The sequence below is a fragment of the Wyeomyia smithii genome, chromosome 2, assembly GCF_029784165.1.
Source record: "Wyeomyia smithii strain HCP4-BCI-WySm-NY-G18 chromosome 2, ASM2978416v1, whole genome shotgun sequence".
Lineage (NCBI taxonomy): Eukaryota > Metazoa > Arthropoda > Insecta > Diptera > Culicidae > Wyeomyia > Wyeomyia smithii.
This window is the reverse complement of record NC_073695.1, coordinates 85,755,974-85,774,819: the sequence shown is the minus strand read 5'-3', so window position 1 is coordinate 85,774,819 and position 18,846 is coordinate 85,755,974. Positions and strand designations below refer to the sequence as shown.

Below are 18,846 nucleotides of genomic sequence, written 5' to 3'. Positions count from 1 at the left end.
GATGCATCTATGTTGAAAATAATAAAACCCTTATGTTTCGTTTGGTTCAAAATGAAACCAAGAAATATTTTTAATGTTTGCCCCAAAAAGAATGACATACAAATGAAAAACGCATATTTTTTGATGAAAAATGTTAATAACTTTGAGTAAAATTGAGATATTTACGAAAAATTGCAAATTGTTTCTCTTAAAAAGCTCTAGAAGTCGTTCAAAGACAGTTTTGAGATGAAACTTGAAATAAAAAAGTTAGAGCGCAAAATGTGTTTTTTCAATATAAATCGGTTGTTTCCACAGATAGAGAAAACTTATTTTTACAAAGTTACTTCAAATAAAGGAAGCTATAACATTGCAGAACAAATTTTTCTTCTATCTACAAAGATAAAAAAGTTAGGTACTTTAATGCATCGAAAATGTTGGTTACCCTGATTTTTGATAATTTTTCAATAAGCGCTTTATCATATGTAACAACTTTGTAGAAGAAAGTTTTTCTCTAAAATGTTGCTATAAAGCTCTAGACCCAAATTTCCCCCTAAATTTGGTTTCTGGACCATTGCTACATAAAAAAAATAAAAGAATAACCCCCACATATCGGATTTGGAAACATTTGCTTGATTAGTACTCAAGTTATGCAAAAAATTGCAATTCTTCATCACGGAGAAGCAACTACGAAAAAATGCAATTCATTTATATGGCAGCCCCACTTTGGAAAAGAGGAGTGCCGCGGTACGAAAGAGACCATTTTATGCCCCAAAAACTCCCACATACCAAATTTGGTTCCATTTGCTTTATTAGTTTTCGAGTTATGCAGAATCTTATTTTTCATTTGTATGGGAACCCTCCCTTCTAAAGAGGAGGGGTTTCGAACCAGCAAAAAGAACCATTTTCGGTTTCAAAAATCTCCTACAATAACATATATTTTTGACGTTTATCGTACGCAGACTACGGTTAGCGAACTCTTGTGGTTTCATAAACTGGAGCTTGAACTTTTTTTGACCGAGCCAATGTCCAGTTTTCTCAATTTTGATTACATGTTAAAATTATCAGATTTTATACTGTCAGCTCCTAAGTTACTACTTTTAGGCATTGAAATTTTCAATTCGTTTCGTTCGACCACTACACTACATGGCAAATACATTGTAAATGAGAATGATGAGCAAAATACACACCCATATAAGAAGTGACTAGTTCGATGATCCGACTCGAATGGTACGTAAGATTAGGTCTAACAGATCTTGCTGAGAGTCTCAGTTTTTATAACGGTTGCCTTTCTAGTAGGAAGTTCAAAACAATTCGAAAAGTCTGATCTAAAGAAAACTCTAGGTATGTGCAAAGTTTTTTGCAAAAAATAAATGAAACAATTGAAAACGAGCGTAGCGAATTTCAAATGCACAAATAAAGGATGAAAAAACATAATCTCACTTCAACCCGTTTCTCGCGAAAGAAAATAAATTTTTACTTGAATTTCGGGTGTAGTGTCTTGTTCCCCATCCTTCACCTCATGTTTCTTTTGGCCTAACTTTTCCAACGGGTAAATGACGAAATGATATTATCATCGTAAAGATGGTATACTCATCGTAAAGACAAGGAGATTTCGTGTGTCACAAACGCTAGGCAAAATGATGTGACGATCATTACCTCTGTACAGGAATGTAGTAACATTTTAAACTGCTTATTCAACGTAAAAAATATTACTCACATGAGTTTTGCTGTAATCTCTTTGACAGGATTTATTTATTTCTTTAAATGTGTAGAATGTTCTCAGCATGCATGCATGAGTCGTCATAATTCCAATCTTTAATCTTAATTGATGGAAATGTGCTTCTAACTGATTGCGTAAATTAAAATTGAAACATAAAATTGAGAACATAAATTTATATGAATATTTTTGTCAATTTACATCAAAACAAAGTGAGAACATATACTCCGTAGATTTAAATTTCTGCATCTAATGTTTAATCATTTAATATTTCAAGATTATTTAGCTTTTTTTTTATATAAAAGAGAACCGAATGAAATTTTGTTCCAGATAGGGTATCGAACGTCTTCGGCAGAGGTTTTCCTCGGTAAGTTTTCATTAGCATTTTTATGCAAAAAACCAGCCGAAGAAAACAACTGCTGAAAACATTCGATACCCTGTGCTGTGTTCGGCCTTTCTAAACTTTTTCAGCGCAACCGATAAAAATCCATCACCTTCTGCCATACAAAAAAAATCTCTCTGACTTACCACAAATTCGAACACGAACGTCAGTGTTTCTCGCGTGTGTACGATGTCGTGCAACGTCACTATGTTCGAATGTTTCAGTTCTTTTAGCAGGGACGCCTCCCGGATCGCTGTGAAGGGAGCCCCTTCCTCTTCCTGTAACCTGATTTCCTTTAATGCTACTACTTGATTCGTTAAGCTGAAAAAAAAAAATAAAGATGTATACAGTTCGTGGGATATAACTTTTTCCTTGCAACAGCAAAGCTTCAGGAGAAAGTTTAATTCGCTTGAATCTCTCACAGAGACGGATTGCTCGAGAAAAGAAAACAAATTGAAACCTGCGCTGAGACATCCTAAAGCTGCGGATGACGTGCGATGAGTTTCACCAGAGCAGAGCGGTTCACGTGTACAATGCCAACCGCAGGAGTTTCCCGCAATACCCAATGGAGACGCGCTATTATTTATTAGCCACTTTGGAAGGCGCTCACTGATAGCCATAAATAACCAGCGAACGACGTTAAGTTGATAGTTTTTGTGCGTTTATTTGCGAAAACACCAATCCCTCATTTGAGATGCTATCGCCGGGACAGTCGCTCACGAAATTTAAACGTACGTCGGAAGTTCGTAATGGGGATGTCAATAAGATAAGGTTTATGGATGAATGACAGTTTTATATTGCAGATATTCTACTTTTGTGTATTCTGGTATGATAGTAACTCGTATCAAAGTGCAATGATTTTTGAAGCAGCACGTGAATTCACCGCTGTTTTAAATGTGTTTCAGCCTTGTGTCGAAACTAATTACAATTTAATTTTACGCTAGCTCAAAACTCGAATAAACATGTTAAGCGGATAAAAAAGTAACGAAAAACAGCCAAACCTCCAAATATAGTCGTCACGTTTCTGTGTCCTTCGCCAAGTGCCCCATAACAGCAAAATTGTCATCTTCTATCTTGAGAAAAAAATTACCGCCAGTGAGGAATTACATCTTTTTTTACAAAGCTGCGAGATTTTGATTCCTGTACTTTCATCTTAGTAAACCCCTAGACGCACGGGTGAAAAGGTTCAAACATTTTGATAGAGGAGAAAACGGCCCGCAAAAAGTTGTGCTTGTCGCAGACTGAACTGGACTGGGCAACCGAAAGTGCTCCAAAAATGTCAAAAAGTTAGACGAAAGTTTAACTTTATGGATGTTTGTGCGGAAGCAATTTTCGCTACTCGAGCGACTAAGCTGCTGTAAATGTGCCTCTAATGTAAGAAAACTGCGGACTGTCAGTTCGTTACGGCTTGGAAGGCGAAAAGGCGAGATATTCCGCATCATGTAACGTTCATTTTTTTGCGATAAAGTGAGTAAAATATCATGCTTCCGGGACTGGAAATTGATTCTAAACTAATGGATTTTTTGGGTTTACTTCCGTATACTTATTTTGATACTAGACTTTTTTTTCATTTCGTTTAGATTCATCGTTATAAAAATGTCACGCGGAACTATAAATTTTCCTCCACAATTAGTGGTAAAAAAATTAAATGAAAGGTAAATAATCCATAACCATTTTAAATAATATGGTTAATCTGAATCGTAGAGTTTTCACTGTCTGCAATCATAGGATTCTGCTAAAAAATATTAAATAAAAATTGCAAAATAGAGAAAGAGAAACGAAACATGTATTCTGATAAACTTCAAAAAGAAACGAAACTAAGTTCAACATTTTCAATTTCCACAAAGAACAGGAGGACAATTTATGGCACACAATGAGATTCGTGAGGATTATCAAAGTGCACGAATGTGTCTGGACCGACCTTCCGTTCCGATTACGTTTCACAACCTAATTGAAGCACGGTGCTGCTATCCTAATCTCCCCGTCATCGAAACTCTTCCTGACGTTTATTTATGTACTGTTTTGTTCAGTCGTAAGCCCTTGGCTTTAGTGTTGAGAATTAATGGTGCTATCGTCAAATTTATAAGATTTCAACTAAATTTATTGTGCTGCTTCACATTTTGCTCGAGCGACTTTTGCAGAATGAAGCAGTTTTGTACACGTACTATGAAATAAAAAATGAATGGAAGAAAGAATGTGCGCATAATTTATAACCCTCGCAGTTTCCAGGATGAGGCATTTCTAGACTCGTCGGCTTCTAAATGGTGGCTAAGTCTTTTTTTATCTGCTCACTGTATCGCTAGCATCATCAAGCCTTGAAAAATCGAGTCTGAGAAGCTAGCCTAATATTATAATTCACGCGATTATTCACAGTTACATAAGCTTTTGATTAACGATTTTCATTCTCCCACTGTCACATTAGCCCTTGATGAATGATGTCTCATGGCTAAGTTTCTACAACATTAAAATTAAAGATTTTGCTTACTTTTTAATCTTGAGAAATAGCCAAATAACTGAGTATAAACTTTGTCATGTAAGAGCTGTATACTTACTTGCTATAACCCTTAAATACCGTCGCATAAGATCCTTCACCAAGCTGCTCTAGTTTGATATAAGCTTCTGATTTGCCGAAAGGTGAGTCACCCTGGAAAGAAATAAAGTTGTAGAACTGATTACAATATGTAAAAAAAATCGATTCAGGTTGGATTTTTTCGTCAGTTAGATTGGATTTTCTTTCTTAGCTTGGCTTGCGGATATTGCTAAAGAGGCAAATGTTTGCCTTTGCCTTGCCTTGAATCGAACTACGATACTATGAAAAGGTTAACTTGCATGACAATAAGAAACGAAATTTTCTTATCGTTCGTAGCCATCCTCTTGACCTAATCTTCTTGTGTCTCCAGTGCACTACTACCACTAGTAGTTGCCGTCTGCTGTGCAGACGAAGTATGCTCTCATCGTACAGTTTATTTCTGTAATATGCTCCCTTTGGTTTGTGCCTTCTCCATAAAGCCAAGCTAGCAGGAAAGCTTAACGCAAATGTTTGTTCTTATATTAACGCTCGAAGACATACAGGGAACGATATTTGTGTTTGTTCAGTGTCGTCTCTTGGGGGCAGTGAAGAATGCTCCTTTGATGCCAAAATATGAAGCCTTTCGCATCGGGCAGCTGAGGAAACTCTGATTGTCCAATCCGTTTCTGTTTACTTCACTCGTTTTTGCTGACCGGAACTGCTGTTGACTAGTATTTTTCGGTTGTTTATTTTATCAGACAGAAAGTCGTACGTAAACCGTATGCTAGAGTTTTAACTTACGAGCTCGCACCTAAGTCGAACTCTTGGGGAGGTTAGATAAGTAAATTTGGATTACAGATACGAGTAATGCAGAAAAAAATATCTAGCTTCGAAATAGTATGCAAGCACCCACGCATCAAAAATACCATTACAAACAAACACAAAAGTATCAACTTCGTATAATTTCTCTCACATTGAAATCAACTCGCTCGTTTTTTTTCCATTTAGGATACGTTGACTTTCTCTCTATGATTGGGCGGAAATTAAAAAACAGAACGCTCGTTTCGACTTTCTGCAGCAGTTGTGTAATATGTTGGATTGGAAATGAAGGTTTCAAATTCCCATGAACGTCGATTTCCTTTCCGTGCAAAGTTTTTATTTTCATTGTCAGCGAGTGAGAAATTGATTTCCTCGATACACACATCCTTTTGCTTGGACATTTGGTATTGTCTATTTTTTATATGTGATGCATTAGAGAAAAACTGCACTCATCGAATTTGGAGTGCTGAATATATGTCAATCAATATCACGCTTGTAGCACATATTTAGAATCTAAAATAATATGACTCACTCTATTCTCAAAAGTATTTCATTCTCTATCTTCATTGACAATGCTCAATTCACGATAAATTATCAGACAATGGAAGCCAAATCAATTGTCACCGCATCGCTCGAAGCAAACACGATGAACGACAAATAGCCAATCAGCTCGATCCGATTGCGGCGGAAGTTCCAGAGCGCAAATCGTGCGAACTCGCCTGAAACTGCAGGATTAATTAGATTTTACATTTTTTTTGTCATTACTGGTGCTTTACATTTAGAAGTCAGAGCACGAACGTTTTGCAATTATATGACACTAACTGCATCCCCCCGATATATCCGGAATTGAAAGGTGCGGAGAACCACACACAATTCGAAATTAGATTTTGCACACAATCGGAAGCGGAAAATGTTTGGTTTTGGTAATCGCAAGCTGTCGGTCGATGTGATTTAAACGACAGAATTAGGTTTTGAGCCAAGTGCGGTGTCGGACAAGCGTTGTTGTTGCATCTACGTAAATAACACTGGTCAACACAGGTGCGACCCTGAAGCTCAAACTGGAAAAAAATGAAAGATTATAGCTATTTAACCATTCCGGTGAATTTGATGCCCGTTCGAAAACGCTTCAAAAGTATCCACCCACTCCAACGCGAAAGTTAACCGTGCGCCTCCATTCTCTGTTGAATCGGTGGTGACACTAGGTTAACCATTCAACAGTTCTAGTGAACGAGTTTAGAGGAAAATTTGGATCTAGAGCTCGATTGTTATATTCTAGACAAATACTTTCTTGTACAAAATTGTTAGATATGATATGGCGGTTATTTTCATGTTATCATAAATTAGGGCGACCAAAGATTTCGAAGAAATCAGATATAATACATGTAATATTTGTTTATGAAACTCAGAAAGTCAGACCGTTCAGAATACTGCCACACATTCTCATTGCTACTAATTTTGTACCTACTTAGTCTATACTTAGTCTATAGAGGTTGGTAATAGACGAAGAAACCAGACCATAGGTTAACTTTATTGGCTACAATTTGGCAAGGCGATTAATGTAAATAGGTTGTATTGTTGACGAAGATAGAATGTAGCTTTTTAACCATTCCTGTGAACTTTGGTGCCCCTAGAAACCTCGGAAGTGCATAAAGACTCAAATGAAGTTTTCCCATGTACAAACGTAGAAGGGACGAACCTGGCAAGCAAACACTCTGCGGTCTTTTGACGCACTTCCGAGCTGGCTAGGGACACCAAAATTCACAAAAAAGTTTTAAGAGCTATAATCTCTCATATTTTTATAGTTCATATTATCGTATTGGAATCCTACCCTGGGAACTATTATTTCAAAAACAAAAACTGATTTTTAAAAATAACTTTTCAGATAGAAAATTTTGTTACGTGAAACACTTCTGAACGAATCAAAGTAACCACTCTAACCGTTCGGTAATGACCAAAATTTAAAACAAAGTTGTCGAGGATGGTTTTGAGAAATTTTTCTGAATTTTCATTCAAAAATGTTGAAAGAAGAAGTCTGAGATACACTGATTTTTTTCAAACAAATAGTTACCTTAAACTCTTCAAAACATACAACTTCTTCTTGGGCACTCTTGAGGAGAAAAGGATAGCAATAAATGATCGATTTACATAACGTTGTAAATCTGAAGTATGGGGCACACGATTTGGAATGCAGGAACGTCTGGTTGTATCAAGCATAATGATTCAAAGATGTCTCAGGTGGTATGCATGCTTCACTACGTTATGGCTCGAAATTATCTGGAAATGTTAATGTGCTACAATCTTCCCTTTCACAAAAACAATGTAATGAAATGAAATCATTCGTTGTAAGCTTTTCTGCAAACCTCGTTTTACAAATTAGACGATCATTTGTAAATAATTTTGCATCAGTTTTTTATCTACAAATTTTGTTGTTCTATTTGTTGTACCTTTGTTTCTTTTAAGGTGTTGTAGTACTTAATTTTGTAGGTCGGGTCATCATTAACAGCTATATCCAAAATTAATCAATTGATTTTTTTTTTTGAAAATCATTGGAAAATTCGATTACAACGATAAGCGTTAGAATTTTATTACATTATTTTTACCAAACACGGATATTGTATCGTTGAGAAATTTTAGTTGCAAAATTAAAAATTTGTATTAGGAAAAAGCAACGCATTGAAACGTCACGATTTGTCACACTATTTCAACATACTAAAAATTATTTAAAATTTCATGAAAAATACAAATTATTTTGTTGATTTAGTTTCCTGGTCCAAAAAGCATCGCATATCCCATAATATTCGAGCCAGGTAATCAGCATTTAAAACTAAACTATAATAATTCAATAAACTAAAGATCAAAGTTTCTATCGGTTAGGTCTTCAAACAAAAAATCAAATTTAGTCAGAAAGTTTACCAATTATAAAAGATGCTGCACTCAAATGACTCACCCCGAAAGCACTAAACCGTTTCCTCCTGGGATGCGGGTCGTGTTTGTTTAGGAATACTTCGGATTTTGGCCGAGGAGGCTTCTTAGGTCGCATTATCACACGTGTTTCTTCTCGAATGTCGTCGTCGAGCAGTTTGCTGTCGGAGGACACTGACAATTGCCGGTGGACTCTTTCATGATCCCCGACTCTGTTCCAATCTGCAAGAAAACAAAATAACATTAAATCCCCATGTTTAAATCAGAAGAGACCGGTGTAATAAAAACTCATTTAAAATCTCACGAAACTATTTTGATAGAACGAACGAATGTAATAGAAGCTGATATTGAACATAAAACAATTGTGTTTCTTACTTGTGCAGCTGTGCACAATTGACAGCTCTATATAGTTTTAATGGCAGTTTACTTACTGTCAGCTGTGTACTGAACGCGATTCTAGAACACGAACGCTTCGCGGATTAAGCCCTGCACTGCTGTTTATTTTAGAATTTCATTACGGCGACAACGCGGCTAAAAGTATTGTTTAACTACAACAGTCCTTTAGCCGGCAGCAGTTTTCCACAGCACGTGAATCGATTGAATCGGTCAAACAGGCTGCCAGCCGCAGAAACTGCTCCGGATAGCAGCGTGCAAATATTTACGGCATACTTTTAGCGAGCGAAATTCACTCAGCTTAATTTGTTTGCACATTCAGTCGGCACAAGGTAAAGTAAAACATCTCCATTTGTATAGCAGCAGTGGAGGCGGGAAGTAAAAGCTTTTTCCACATGCAGTTCCGTTCCGTTACTGTGAGGTATGAAGCGCCGCGAAATTGAAAATATTTTTAATGCAACCTGTATTTCATTTCTGCATGAGACAGGAAGGAAGGAATACACAAACGAACATTTACAGTGGTGCGCTGCCTCTGCAGTAGGATGCAGTATCACAAAATTCGATGGTGACTACTAAAGTGAAGAGTAAATACTTGCAACGGTTGTTTGCACTGATGCCATTCTGCACTGGAGGAAGTAGCGATTTCCACGAATAAATAGTAGCATGGCGTTGCAAAATACATGCTGAAGCTGAAGGCTGAAAATGAGGAATCGCTTGAATAAGCAATTTGTTTACCAACATGATGTCAGCTTATAAGGAATTCGTATGAAAAACAATTTGAAAAGGACACAAGCAACTACTTCACGAAAAAAAAAAGCTACTATGAACATCAATGAAATAATTCCGATAGTTTCACCTTCTTTTGTGAAATCGTTGGTTTTTGTTCTTCAATGTCCAATCCTTCGTTGTGCTTCGTGCTTTCTCAAGTCACCATATTTCACACGAACCTCAAATTTCAAAACGAACATCAGAGCAATTTTCCGCAATCTGATTAATAGAATACGGGAAACACAGGGCTCTATCTAGCTGCTTAGAACTACCGCGAGTAGATGAGTTCTACTCTGAAAGCTTGTTACTGTCCAATTTTCTTCAAACACTATAAGCTTCAGTTTAAGTAGCCTTGCTGCCTTGATCGTTGTAGCAATGAAAGCAGCAGAGATGATGATGAGGATAATTAAAAATATTTTATTATTCAGGGGCTGTTAAGCTTTCTGAAATTACTCGGGCAAATAAGGAAAAGCTCCCGGAGATAGCTTATGACAACTAACTGCAGTGCACTGATTATTTATGTGAAAGGTTCGCATTGGTGCTGCAAAATAATGGAGACTTCAAAAAGAAGAATTGCGAAATTAGTAAAACTGAAGGTTTGAACTAAATCACAAAATATTCGTTTTTTCGAAAATCTTCTTCACAACTTACTTATTTTGTGTAAAGTGGTATGAATTCGAACCCAAAAAAGTTGGCAAAAAAATCATGAATAATGATAAAAGTCATCTTGTTTTGTAGCTTATATAGCAGCAAAAATTCATTCGAAACAAAAAGTGGCGTCTGATCATATTGCTTTTAGACGTGGAAATGCTTAATATTGCATATGCTTGAAACGTTCTCTAGTACACAATTCGGGTAAAGCTTTACCAAATTTCGTGGATGGAATTATTACTCTAGACAGAGGGATTACGTTCGCAGGGATGAGAACTAAAAAAACTAAAATCCTTTTTACGCGAAGCACTAAGCATAATTTCGTACATTTCTAAAGAATAAAAGAATAATATTTCATTTTCTGTTGACCCTCTTCAAAATGTTAAGCCATCCATAGGATCTCGAGTTTACAACACCAATTTATTATGGCAATGTGGTGAAAATATAAAAGACCTCAACAGAAGTTATGATAAATAACAAGTATTTTGAACATGAAACAACATATCTTACAGTGAAAGTTGTATTAATTCATTCTCCTCTGGGCTTTCTGGTTCTTCTATTCTAGACTAGCAGAAAAGACCTTCACAATCAATGCCAACATAGGTATATGTCTAAAGATCAAAGGTCGCTCTCTCCGTGACAACGTTCGGTTAGCACAGAGCGGAAGCGAGTCAGATGATTTATTCATGCAAATTGTTTTTGGACGTAGAAAGTTTTTAATTAATTTGAGAGGGGTCCTACTCTTAATGTACCCAGTTTCGTCTTCTGCTCGTCATATTTTTAAAACAACTTCCTCGTTAGGAGTGGGAACAACACTCGTGTAGACAAAGAACAGAATAAAAATTATCTGGTTTGGAAATACAAGCGGCATCTTTGTTTTACTTATAGTTAGTGACACAGACACAGAAGTGTAAACTTTCATGCTAAAACTTATTTGCACTGATGAATGGAGCGACATGATAACTTGTCGCTAGATGAACTTCCAAGCGTCTACTGTTAATGATTAATGACAACAGCGTCGAATCATCGCCTGCCAAAAATTCCCATCATCATACGCAGTAACAACGACTGCGCACCGAACACTTGTCTTTGAGACGAATTCCGAAGCGCACCGGAAAACTAGGGCAATAATGCCGGCGACCCACATTTCCTCTCTAGTCAAACCTGCGTTGCGGTTCATATAAATTGCCAGCACACAGTGATGACACTGGCAGCTGAAACCATCCTTGCAAAATCACACTACCAGTGCTCAGAAGAGTAGAACAGTCCGATATTTTTTGTCGCTCCAAGATTTCCCACGTGGAACCGGCTTGCCGAGCCATTCGCCGACACTTTATGGTTCTCTGGTGTGTGGGGTGTCTTTTACTTTTATTGTCATGCTAGTACCAAACCTACCAACTGCAGCAAGGGAAACTCGCTTCTCGGTTGCTTGCCTTTGGCACTATGACGTGTGTTGGTTGTTGTGTATCAGCCATATATGCCAGCTGGATATCAAGCACAAGCATAGTTCTTGGAACAGGCCAAACATGCGAGCGGATACGCGAATAGCTGGTAGACCGGAAATGGAAATTGCTCGACCAAACGTGTTCAGCGTGGATTTTTCACGATATGACACGTTTGCTTCGTGAAGTCATATATTTGCACTAGCATGTATTGTTACAATTTGCAGAGCGATGCAACGGCTGCAGGGAGATCGGATTGGAGAGCATGACGTGTGTGAGGCTTTTTATTGCTGAGATTTATTGTTGTTAGGATAGATTTATGTTCGTAGAGTAGAGTAAGAGCTTTACTAGCAAGCGAATGTTTGTGCTATTTTAGCAGGAGGGATGACTTTAGACTTACTTTGGATTTACTTCCAACTCTGGATAGTTTTGAAAATAGACGGTAGACCACAGATTGTAGCTAATTGACAAGCGACTTAGTCCACCCAACAGTAAAGTCTGCGCAACATAATTCGAAATCTATTCATGAAAAACTGGTAACGTTACTAGGGTAAGGAACGGCTTAAGCAATGGCACCTATTTTGATCGGTCGGAGGAAACGACCCTCAAACACCTGAATTTTGATCATTATCCACAATTTCGATGACAAGAACAAATACTCCGATTACCCAGCTGTCTTATGAACACACACCGTTTAACAAAGAAAGATCTTCGTAGGGATGGGCGATACTTTCATCGATACCAACGGTATCGATACTTAGAGCCAAAGTATCTAGTATTTTGGCATCGATACTCGTTGCTAGCGATGAGTAGCAGTATCGATACTTTGTCAACGATACCTTGAAACGATACCGATACTACCGATCCCTAGTAACAACATTGGTTTTATCAAAGTTTTATAGCGCTTAATACAGCCAAAACAGCGCTATAAAACTTCGATAAAACCAATATTGTTACTTGGGATGCCTTCTATTGGGGATAAGCGATACCAGTATCGATTTTCGAAGGTATCGATACTTCGGCCAAAAGCATCGAGTATTTTGGCATCGCTACTTTTTATACCGATACCACGATACTTGGTGTCGTTTTGTGCAAAAGTATTCGAGTACTCAGGTATCGATACTTCAGACAGTATCGCTCATCCCTAGATCTTCGAATAAACATATATCGAAAAAATCTACCAAAATTGCAGCTATTCAAGCGCCACTTCGGGTGTTGAAGAAAATCCCCTGCATAACAGATGCAAAATGCTTAGAATAAGTTCGAACATGTGTAACATCAATGAATCTATATACACAGAAACGGTTTACCTAAAAAAGACCGGAACACAAACGGCCGAATCACAAACGGCCGAATTTCAAACGGTCGAAATAACAAACGGCCGAATCTATCAAAAAGGCCGAATCATCCGAAAGGCCGAAAAATCATTTAACGTTGATGATGATTTGAATAAAATCCAATTTAATGCACCTAACGGTGAGACCCAGCCTTTCTCATTCGCACTTAGTTTTTGTTAAAATAGATTTACACGAAAATATCAATTTTTCGGAAAAAAAACCTTGATAATATATGGTGCATTTCTTTTTCACTCTAAATAACAAATTTTTAGTTTGGTACAACTATGCCGAACATATTAAACATAACATCACACACATATGATTATACATTAATACGTACATGCATATAACATGAAATAAATATGTTTGAAATATATATAGACTTATTAATACCTCACTTTTATGATTTTGACCGCACAACATTTAATCAGACATTTATCAGTTAAATTAATTAATGAAATTAATAAATAAATATATGACGCATTTTTTTTTATCGTCGTATAATCAAAACGTCATTGTACTCATTTATAGGTCGGACTCGATTATATACAGACTCGATTATATATTAAATTCGATTATTAATGGCAGGATTTTTTTCTCTTATTTAAATATGACTTATCTAAAGCTGAAATGTTGTAAGAAAACGTTCATAAAATAGGTAATGCTTGGGGAGGAGAAGCTATCTGACAAAGCCAATGCGAAAATTTTTAAGGATCTATACAAAAAAGAGAGTTTCGGAAACATGTATTTTTTTCTGCGTAATTATTGGACGTTCGTTCCCTAATTGATTCATAGAGTTAAAAAAAAATTTAAATAAGAAATTAAAAAAAATTATTCAACACACTCGTGGCCTTCGGCCAACTCGATTGTCCGGGGCGCATGCTGTCCTTACTCGCTACCGCTCGTTCGGACGTAAACTAGGGGATTGCCCCTATGTTTCAATAATCCGGGCAATCCAGCAGATCAGTTGTTTGCATGCGAGAGGCCGCCGCTTCCGACGGCGGGTCGGCGGTCGATTCGGCCATCGGACACCGCGGCGGCTTTGGGCCGCCTTGGTTCCTTGCCCTCGATTATGCGGCAGAGCCGCATTAATATGGTTTGCAATCAGAATTTTCTACGAAAAAACTAGTTTTTTAACACATTTGCGGCAAGTTTTCCTTTTTATAATCCATTTCGCTTAAAAAGTATGCAATATTTAATAGCTGTGATAAAAAAATGTCACATAAAAATAAAATTCGGCCTTTCGTGATTCGGCCGACTGAAATTTCGGCCTTTCGTTAGTATTGATATAATTCGGCCGTTTGAGATTCGACCGTTTGTATTTCGGCCGTTTGGAGCTATCCCCACAGAAACATACAATTTACGTTGTGTCTTATAAGCATAAGCTGGAAGAAGATCTCTGTACCTTTTCGACAGATTTAAACAAAAATGTTTTAGGCCACTGCCAACATGTGACAATTTGTAGACGAATACAAATCAGAAGCCATTTGGCAAGGTTGATAAAAACTTGTGAAATATGCGTTAAATTGGGATATGATTTGCGACAATAATACGATTCTGATAGTCGGTAACCGGAAATATTTGACTAGAAAAGAAATACGAAGCGTCGTACTATCGTCACTATCTACCTCTGCAACTTTGGCAAATGCAACTACTTTTACTAAATTCACATTTACGTCTCAATTTGAACAATTTTTTTTTTGGTCTGTTAGTATTAGAATATAATAACTATTCTAAAAGAGACCGTATTTCTGAACTTGCTTGTAATTAAATCAGCCAGTCCTCTGCCAATATTTGCTAACCTCTGTCACTATTTGCGTGTCGTTCCCAACGGTCCCTCAATAACATAGACTAACATTGGGAAATCGATGCACTGCACCATTGTCTAACGAGGCGTCAATCGTAGTGTGAACTGAAAACGATAGGCATCGTTACGCCCGAGGAATCACCGTCGTCCGGTCGGACAGCAGTACAAGTTCCGTCACTAAAGAGAGAATTACAACGTTTGACCAGAAAAGGGACCTCATTTAAAACAATGATTGTGTGCAAATGATCACCCTGAAGTCCTCCGGCTGGTACTTTGGTGCGGTTTCCGTCTCGTTGATGTTATTTCAGGTTAGGCACATGCCGCGAATACAGAACGACGCACAGTGCAGCGTTCCATAGACAAAAATCAAAAAAGGGGATTTCTTACTGAACCAATTCTATATGCTGGTATGTTTTAAACATGTTTGAGACATACTGTAATGATAATAATAATCTCTCAAGTTCACTCATACGATTTTGGCACGCATCTACTGCGAAGTGGTTTCAACTATTCAAGTGACACGTTATTTTAAAAAAAATTTCTTAGTTTTCATATTAATTTTTTAATATACTCTATATCTTTACATGTTAAAACCAAAATGGCAACGGTAGAGGCTAAGGCTGTGCGAAATTTCGAGGTTCCCGAAATTAAGCGAAATTTTTCGCGAAACTCTTCAAAAAATGACTAGAATTTAGAAATTTTAAGCAAATCTTTTGATTGATTCATATTTCAACAGAAGGCTCAGAGATATTTTGAGTTTATTTGAGTGAAAAATTTTCAAAAAAATCCCGGAAATTAGGAAAATTCTAGTAAACTATAGATTTTTTTAAACTTTATACGGTCAAAGCTTTGAAGCATTTCCGGGCCTTAATTAGAGCTTATAACAGCAGAAAAATGGCTTCAGAAATCATAATTTGTATCTACTTATTTGAAAAATGTGCTCTCAATTTCGATAAATTTCGTTAAATTTCGTGAAACTCGAAATTTCGCACACCCTTAGTAGAGGCATGTAACGACTACATTTCACATGTTACTATTGAGACATAACATAGCGCATTTGGAAGTTAAAGGCTTCTTGGTCATGCTCATTTATGCTTAGGGAAAAAAGACACTTTCGATTTAAAATCGATTGTCAAAAAAAGTACCCCAAAGTACCTCTCTGAATTTAACTTTTTCCTTTTATTTGGAATGTCCTACAAACTATGGAAGTGATTGCCATTGCTTAAGTTTGCTTTTTCAACCGAAATTCGCGTTTTCGATTGATACCTCTGGGACCAAAAGTGAGCAATTTGTTGTACATCTGTCCCTTATTTTCATGTATAACACGTAATTTATGTGCAAAACACATAAAAGATTCCTGGATTCACAATGTCTAGATGTTTTGCAACACCGTAAATAAACCGTAAATAAACACAACTAAAAGAAAATTAAATAGAAATAATCATAAAAACTGAATGTGATGGCGTTTAGGTCACTTTTTTATCGTCTAGAAATTATTTCAATATGGTTTTCAAGTCTTTTATCTCAAAATGGATAATATTTTTGGAAAATTATCATTTTATGCTTCTGTGCAAAAAAATGGCGTTTGAGACATTTTCGCGATAAAGTATTTGAAATTCGTTAATTGTGCAAATAGTAGCTCTCATCGGTACTAAACATTTTTCGTGTCACACCAATTGAAAAAAAAAATAATAGAATGGCTGTTTTGACTTTTGTCCCGCGTTTCCATACATTCAACGCACTGTGCGACGTGGAGAAGGTGGGTATATAGTACTCTTTACAAGCAATTGAGAAGAGTTTTTTAAATTTTATATTCACTACTTCTGAACATGACGCTTCGCCTTTCACTAGCCGAAGAAAAACAATTAGGTTATGTGGATAATAAACCTATATCGAGGGCGCTTTTTCGTTAAGAAAAAGAACATTAAATGACAGTATTAATTAAGAACACTTTAGATGGATTAGCAATAAATTAGAACAATATAGCTGCTTTTTTTTAATTTCCTGGATGAACATGCATTTTGCAGAAAGCTATAACTTTTATTAAATGAAGGGAAGCTCATAGCCTCCAGGTTCTCTGTAACCTTTGGCAAGCGAGTGGTCATGAGCTCGAATCTTAATAGAATCCGAACACCGTTAGATGTCAGAGGGGCTACGAATGGGTTTATTATCAGGCTCCCCGCCATCCCCCTACCCTACCTTCACGCTAAATTCCAAAAAGCTATAGTTAAATGATACGTCCCCAGATAGTTATATTTGCCGATACTTGGTAGGATAACTAAGGAAGCTCGGTAAAGAAGAGCAGTAGAGTCTAGAGTGGTGCAGAGGGAAGCGTAAAAGTATAAAAACATCCCTCTTGTCACGGTGACAAGAGTACCTTCCTTTCCGTAACAGTCGTTAGAGATGCAGAAGAAAGCTCGGTCTCTGGAAACGACTGTAACAGTTAACTTTTTCCTTCGCTAACCGACCGTAATGACGTCGCCTGTGCCATTATCGAATTGTTGATCATTAAAGATGGTTAATTATTCCCAAATTACACATACGATAGTTCCTTGTGCAACTTCACTAGCTCAGATCCAATACGGAGGAGCAACTACGAAATATGCGGTCTTTCAAACCGTTTTAATAGTTTTACTGAGCTTTCAGTCGAATATTGGTCATTTTCCGACTAAATTATGTCCGGGAGGATTCAAAACCAAAAAGAGCGTTGGGAATCATTAAATACTTTGACGGATTTAGCGCCAAATGAACCCGCGGTTGGCAGCACCCTCTCCGAATTGGTTGAAACTTTTTGGGTGTGAAGACATCACCTAATTAAGCATCTCTGCATACTTACTTTTTCCAAAATTAGTCTAGACTGTCTTCTGAAAAGGGCGAAACTTTTTTGCCGATTTCAGCTCAATTGGACTTAAAATGGGGTGGCGCAAAGCGATTAAAGTTTGGCCTTTTTGAAAACCGAAAAATCACCCAAAGGGGGGTACGTGAAATTTCGGTTTTTGATTTTTTTTTTTGATGCCAAATGACTTAAAATTGCATGAAACGTGGGTGATTCTTCGGTTTTAAAAAAAGGCAAACTTCAATCGCTTTGCGCCACGCCATTTTAAGTCCGATTGAGTTGAAATTTTGCACAGGGTGTTTTTTCGAGCAGGTGAACATTTTGTATACGGTTTTTTTTTTTAAATTCGAGATGACCATTTTGGCTGGCACCCTAATGCATACACATAATAAATTGAAATTAGGCATTGAGTTATACTTGTTTTAAATTGTTCAAAATTAAAATAATCAAAATATAACAAGTATTTCATCCTATCAGGTTGTTTTACACTGAAAAAATAATATACCTTAGTTTTAGTTTGCATTTTACTCTTTTTATTTTTGAGAATAACTTTTTTTCTTTAAATATGCTCAAGTTGCGATGTATGAACGAAATATAGCCAACAATGTTGTCTTTCACCAAAAAATTTTTTAGCCAATTCGGAGATGACCTTTTTTTTTAAATCGATGTTTTGTGTTTAAATTGCATTTTTTTAAGTGTAGGACTTGATATATAATTTTCCCATATTTTTTAATGAAAAAATTTCCTAAAAGTTACTTATAGAACACTTTTTTGTAGAATTTACCGTTTTTGAATTATATTGATTCCCAAAAAATCGGCAAAAAAAGTTTCGCCCTTTTCAGAAGACAGTCTAGACTAATTATGGAAAAAGTAAGTATGCAGAGATGCTTAATTAGGTAAGTTTTTGGGTGTGAAGAAACACCCAAAAAGTTTCAACCAATTCGGAGAGGGTGCTGCCAATCCTTGAGACGATTTGGGATGAACTTCGTCTTTAATAAAAAAAAAGATATCGAACGTCTTTGGCAGTGGTTTTCTTCAAGAGGTTTACTGTAACAGTCCTTTGCAAAAACCTGCCAAAAAAATACTGACGGAGACATTAGAACTATGAAAATATAAAACTCTTTTCAAAATTGCGATTTATCAAAATGAAAAAATCTTCAAAAATAGTCGGATCGCTGTTTTGAAGTCCGTTTTGAACAGACAATTATTTGACCAATTATGTATATTAACTTAATCGCAAATCAATTATTCGCATTTAAAACCCACTCCTGAAGATCTCAAGCT

At 36.6% G+C, this 18,846-nt stretch overlaps 1 protein-coding gene across 4 annotated transcripts in view; it reads right to left on the bottom strand.

The window, feature by feature from the left end:
• The window catches only part of LOC129725457 (cyclin-dependent kinase 14), a 173,387-nt gene that overhangs the window by 15,750 nt on the left and 138,791 nt on the right, over positions 1–18,846 (bottom strand). For all 4 annotated transcript variants that reach the window (XM_055681329.1, XM_055681330.1, XM_055681331.1 and 1 more), the window contains 3 exons: positions 8,354–8,550; positions 4,631–4,722; positions 2,225–2,399 (listed from right to left, as the gene is read on the bottom strand). In XM_055681329.1, the coding sequence (XP_055537304.1) occupies positions 2,225–2,399; positions 4,631–4,722; positions 8,354–8,550 (464 nt within the window). The remainder of the gene's footprint in view (positions 1–2,224; positions 2,400–4,630; positions 4,723–8,353; positions 8,551–18,846) is intronic.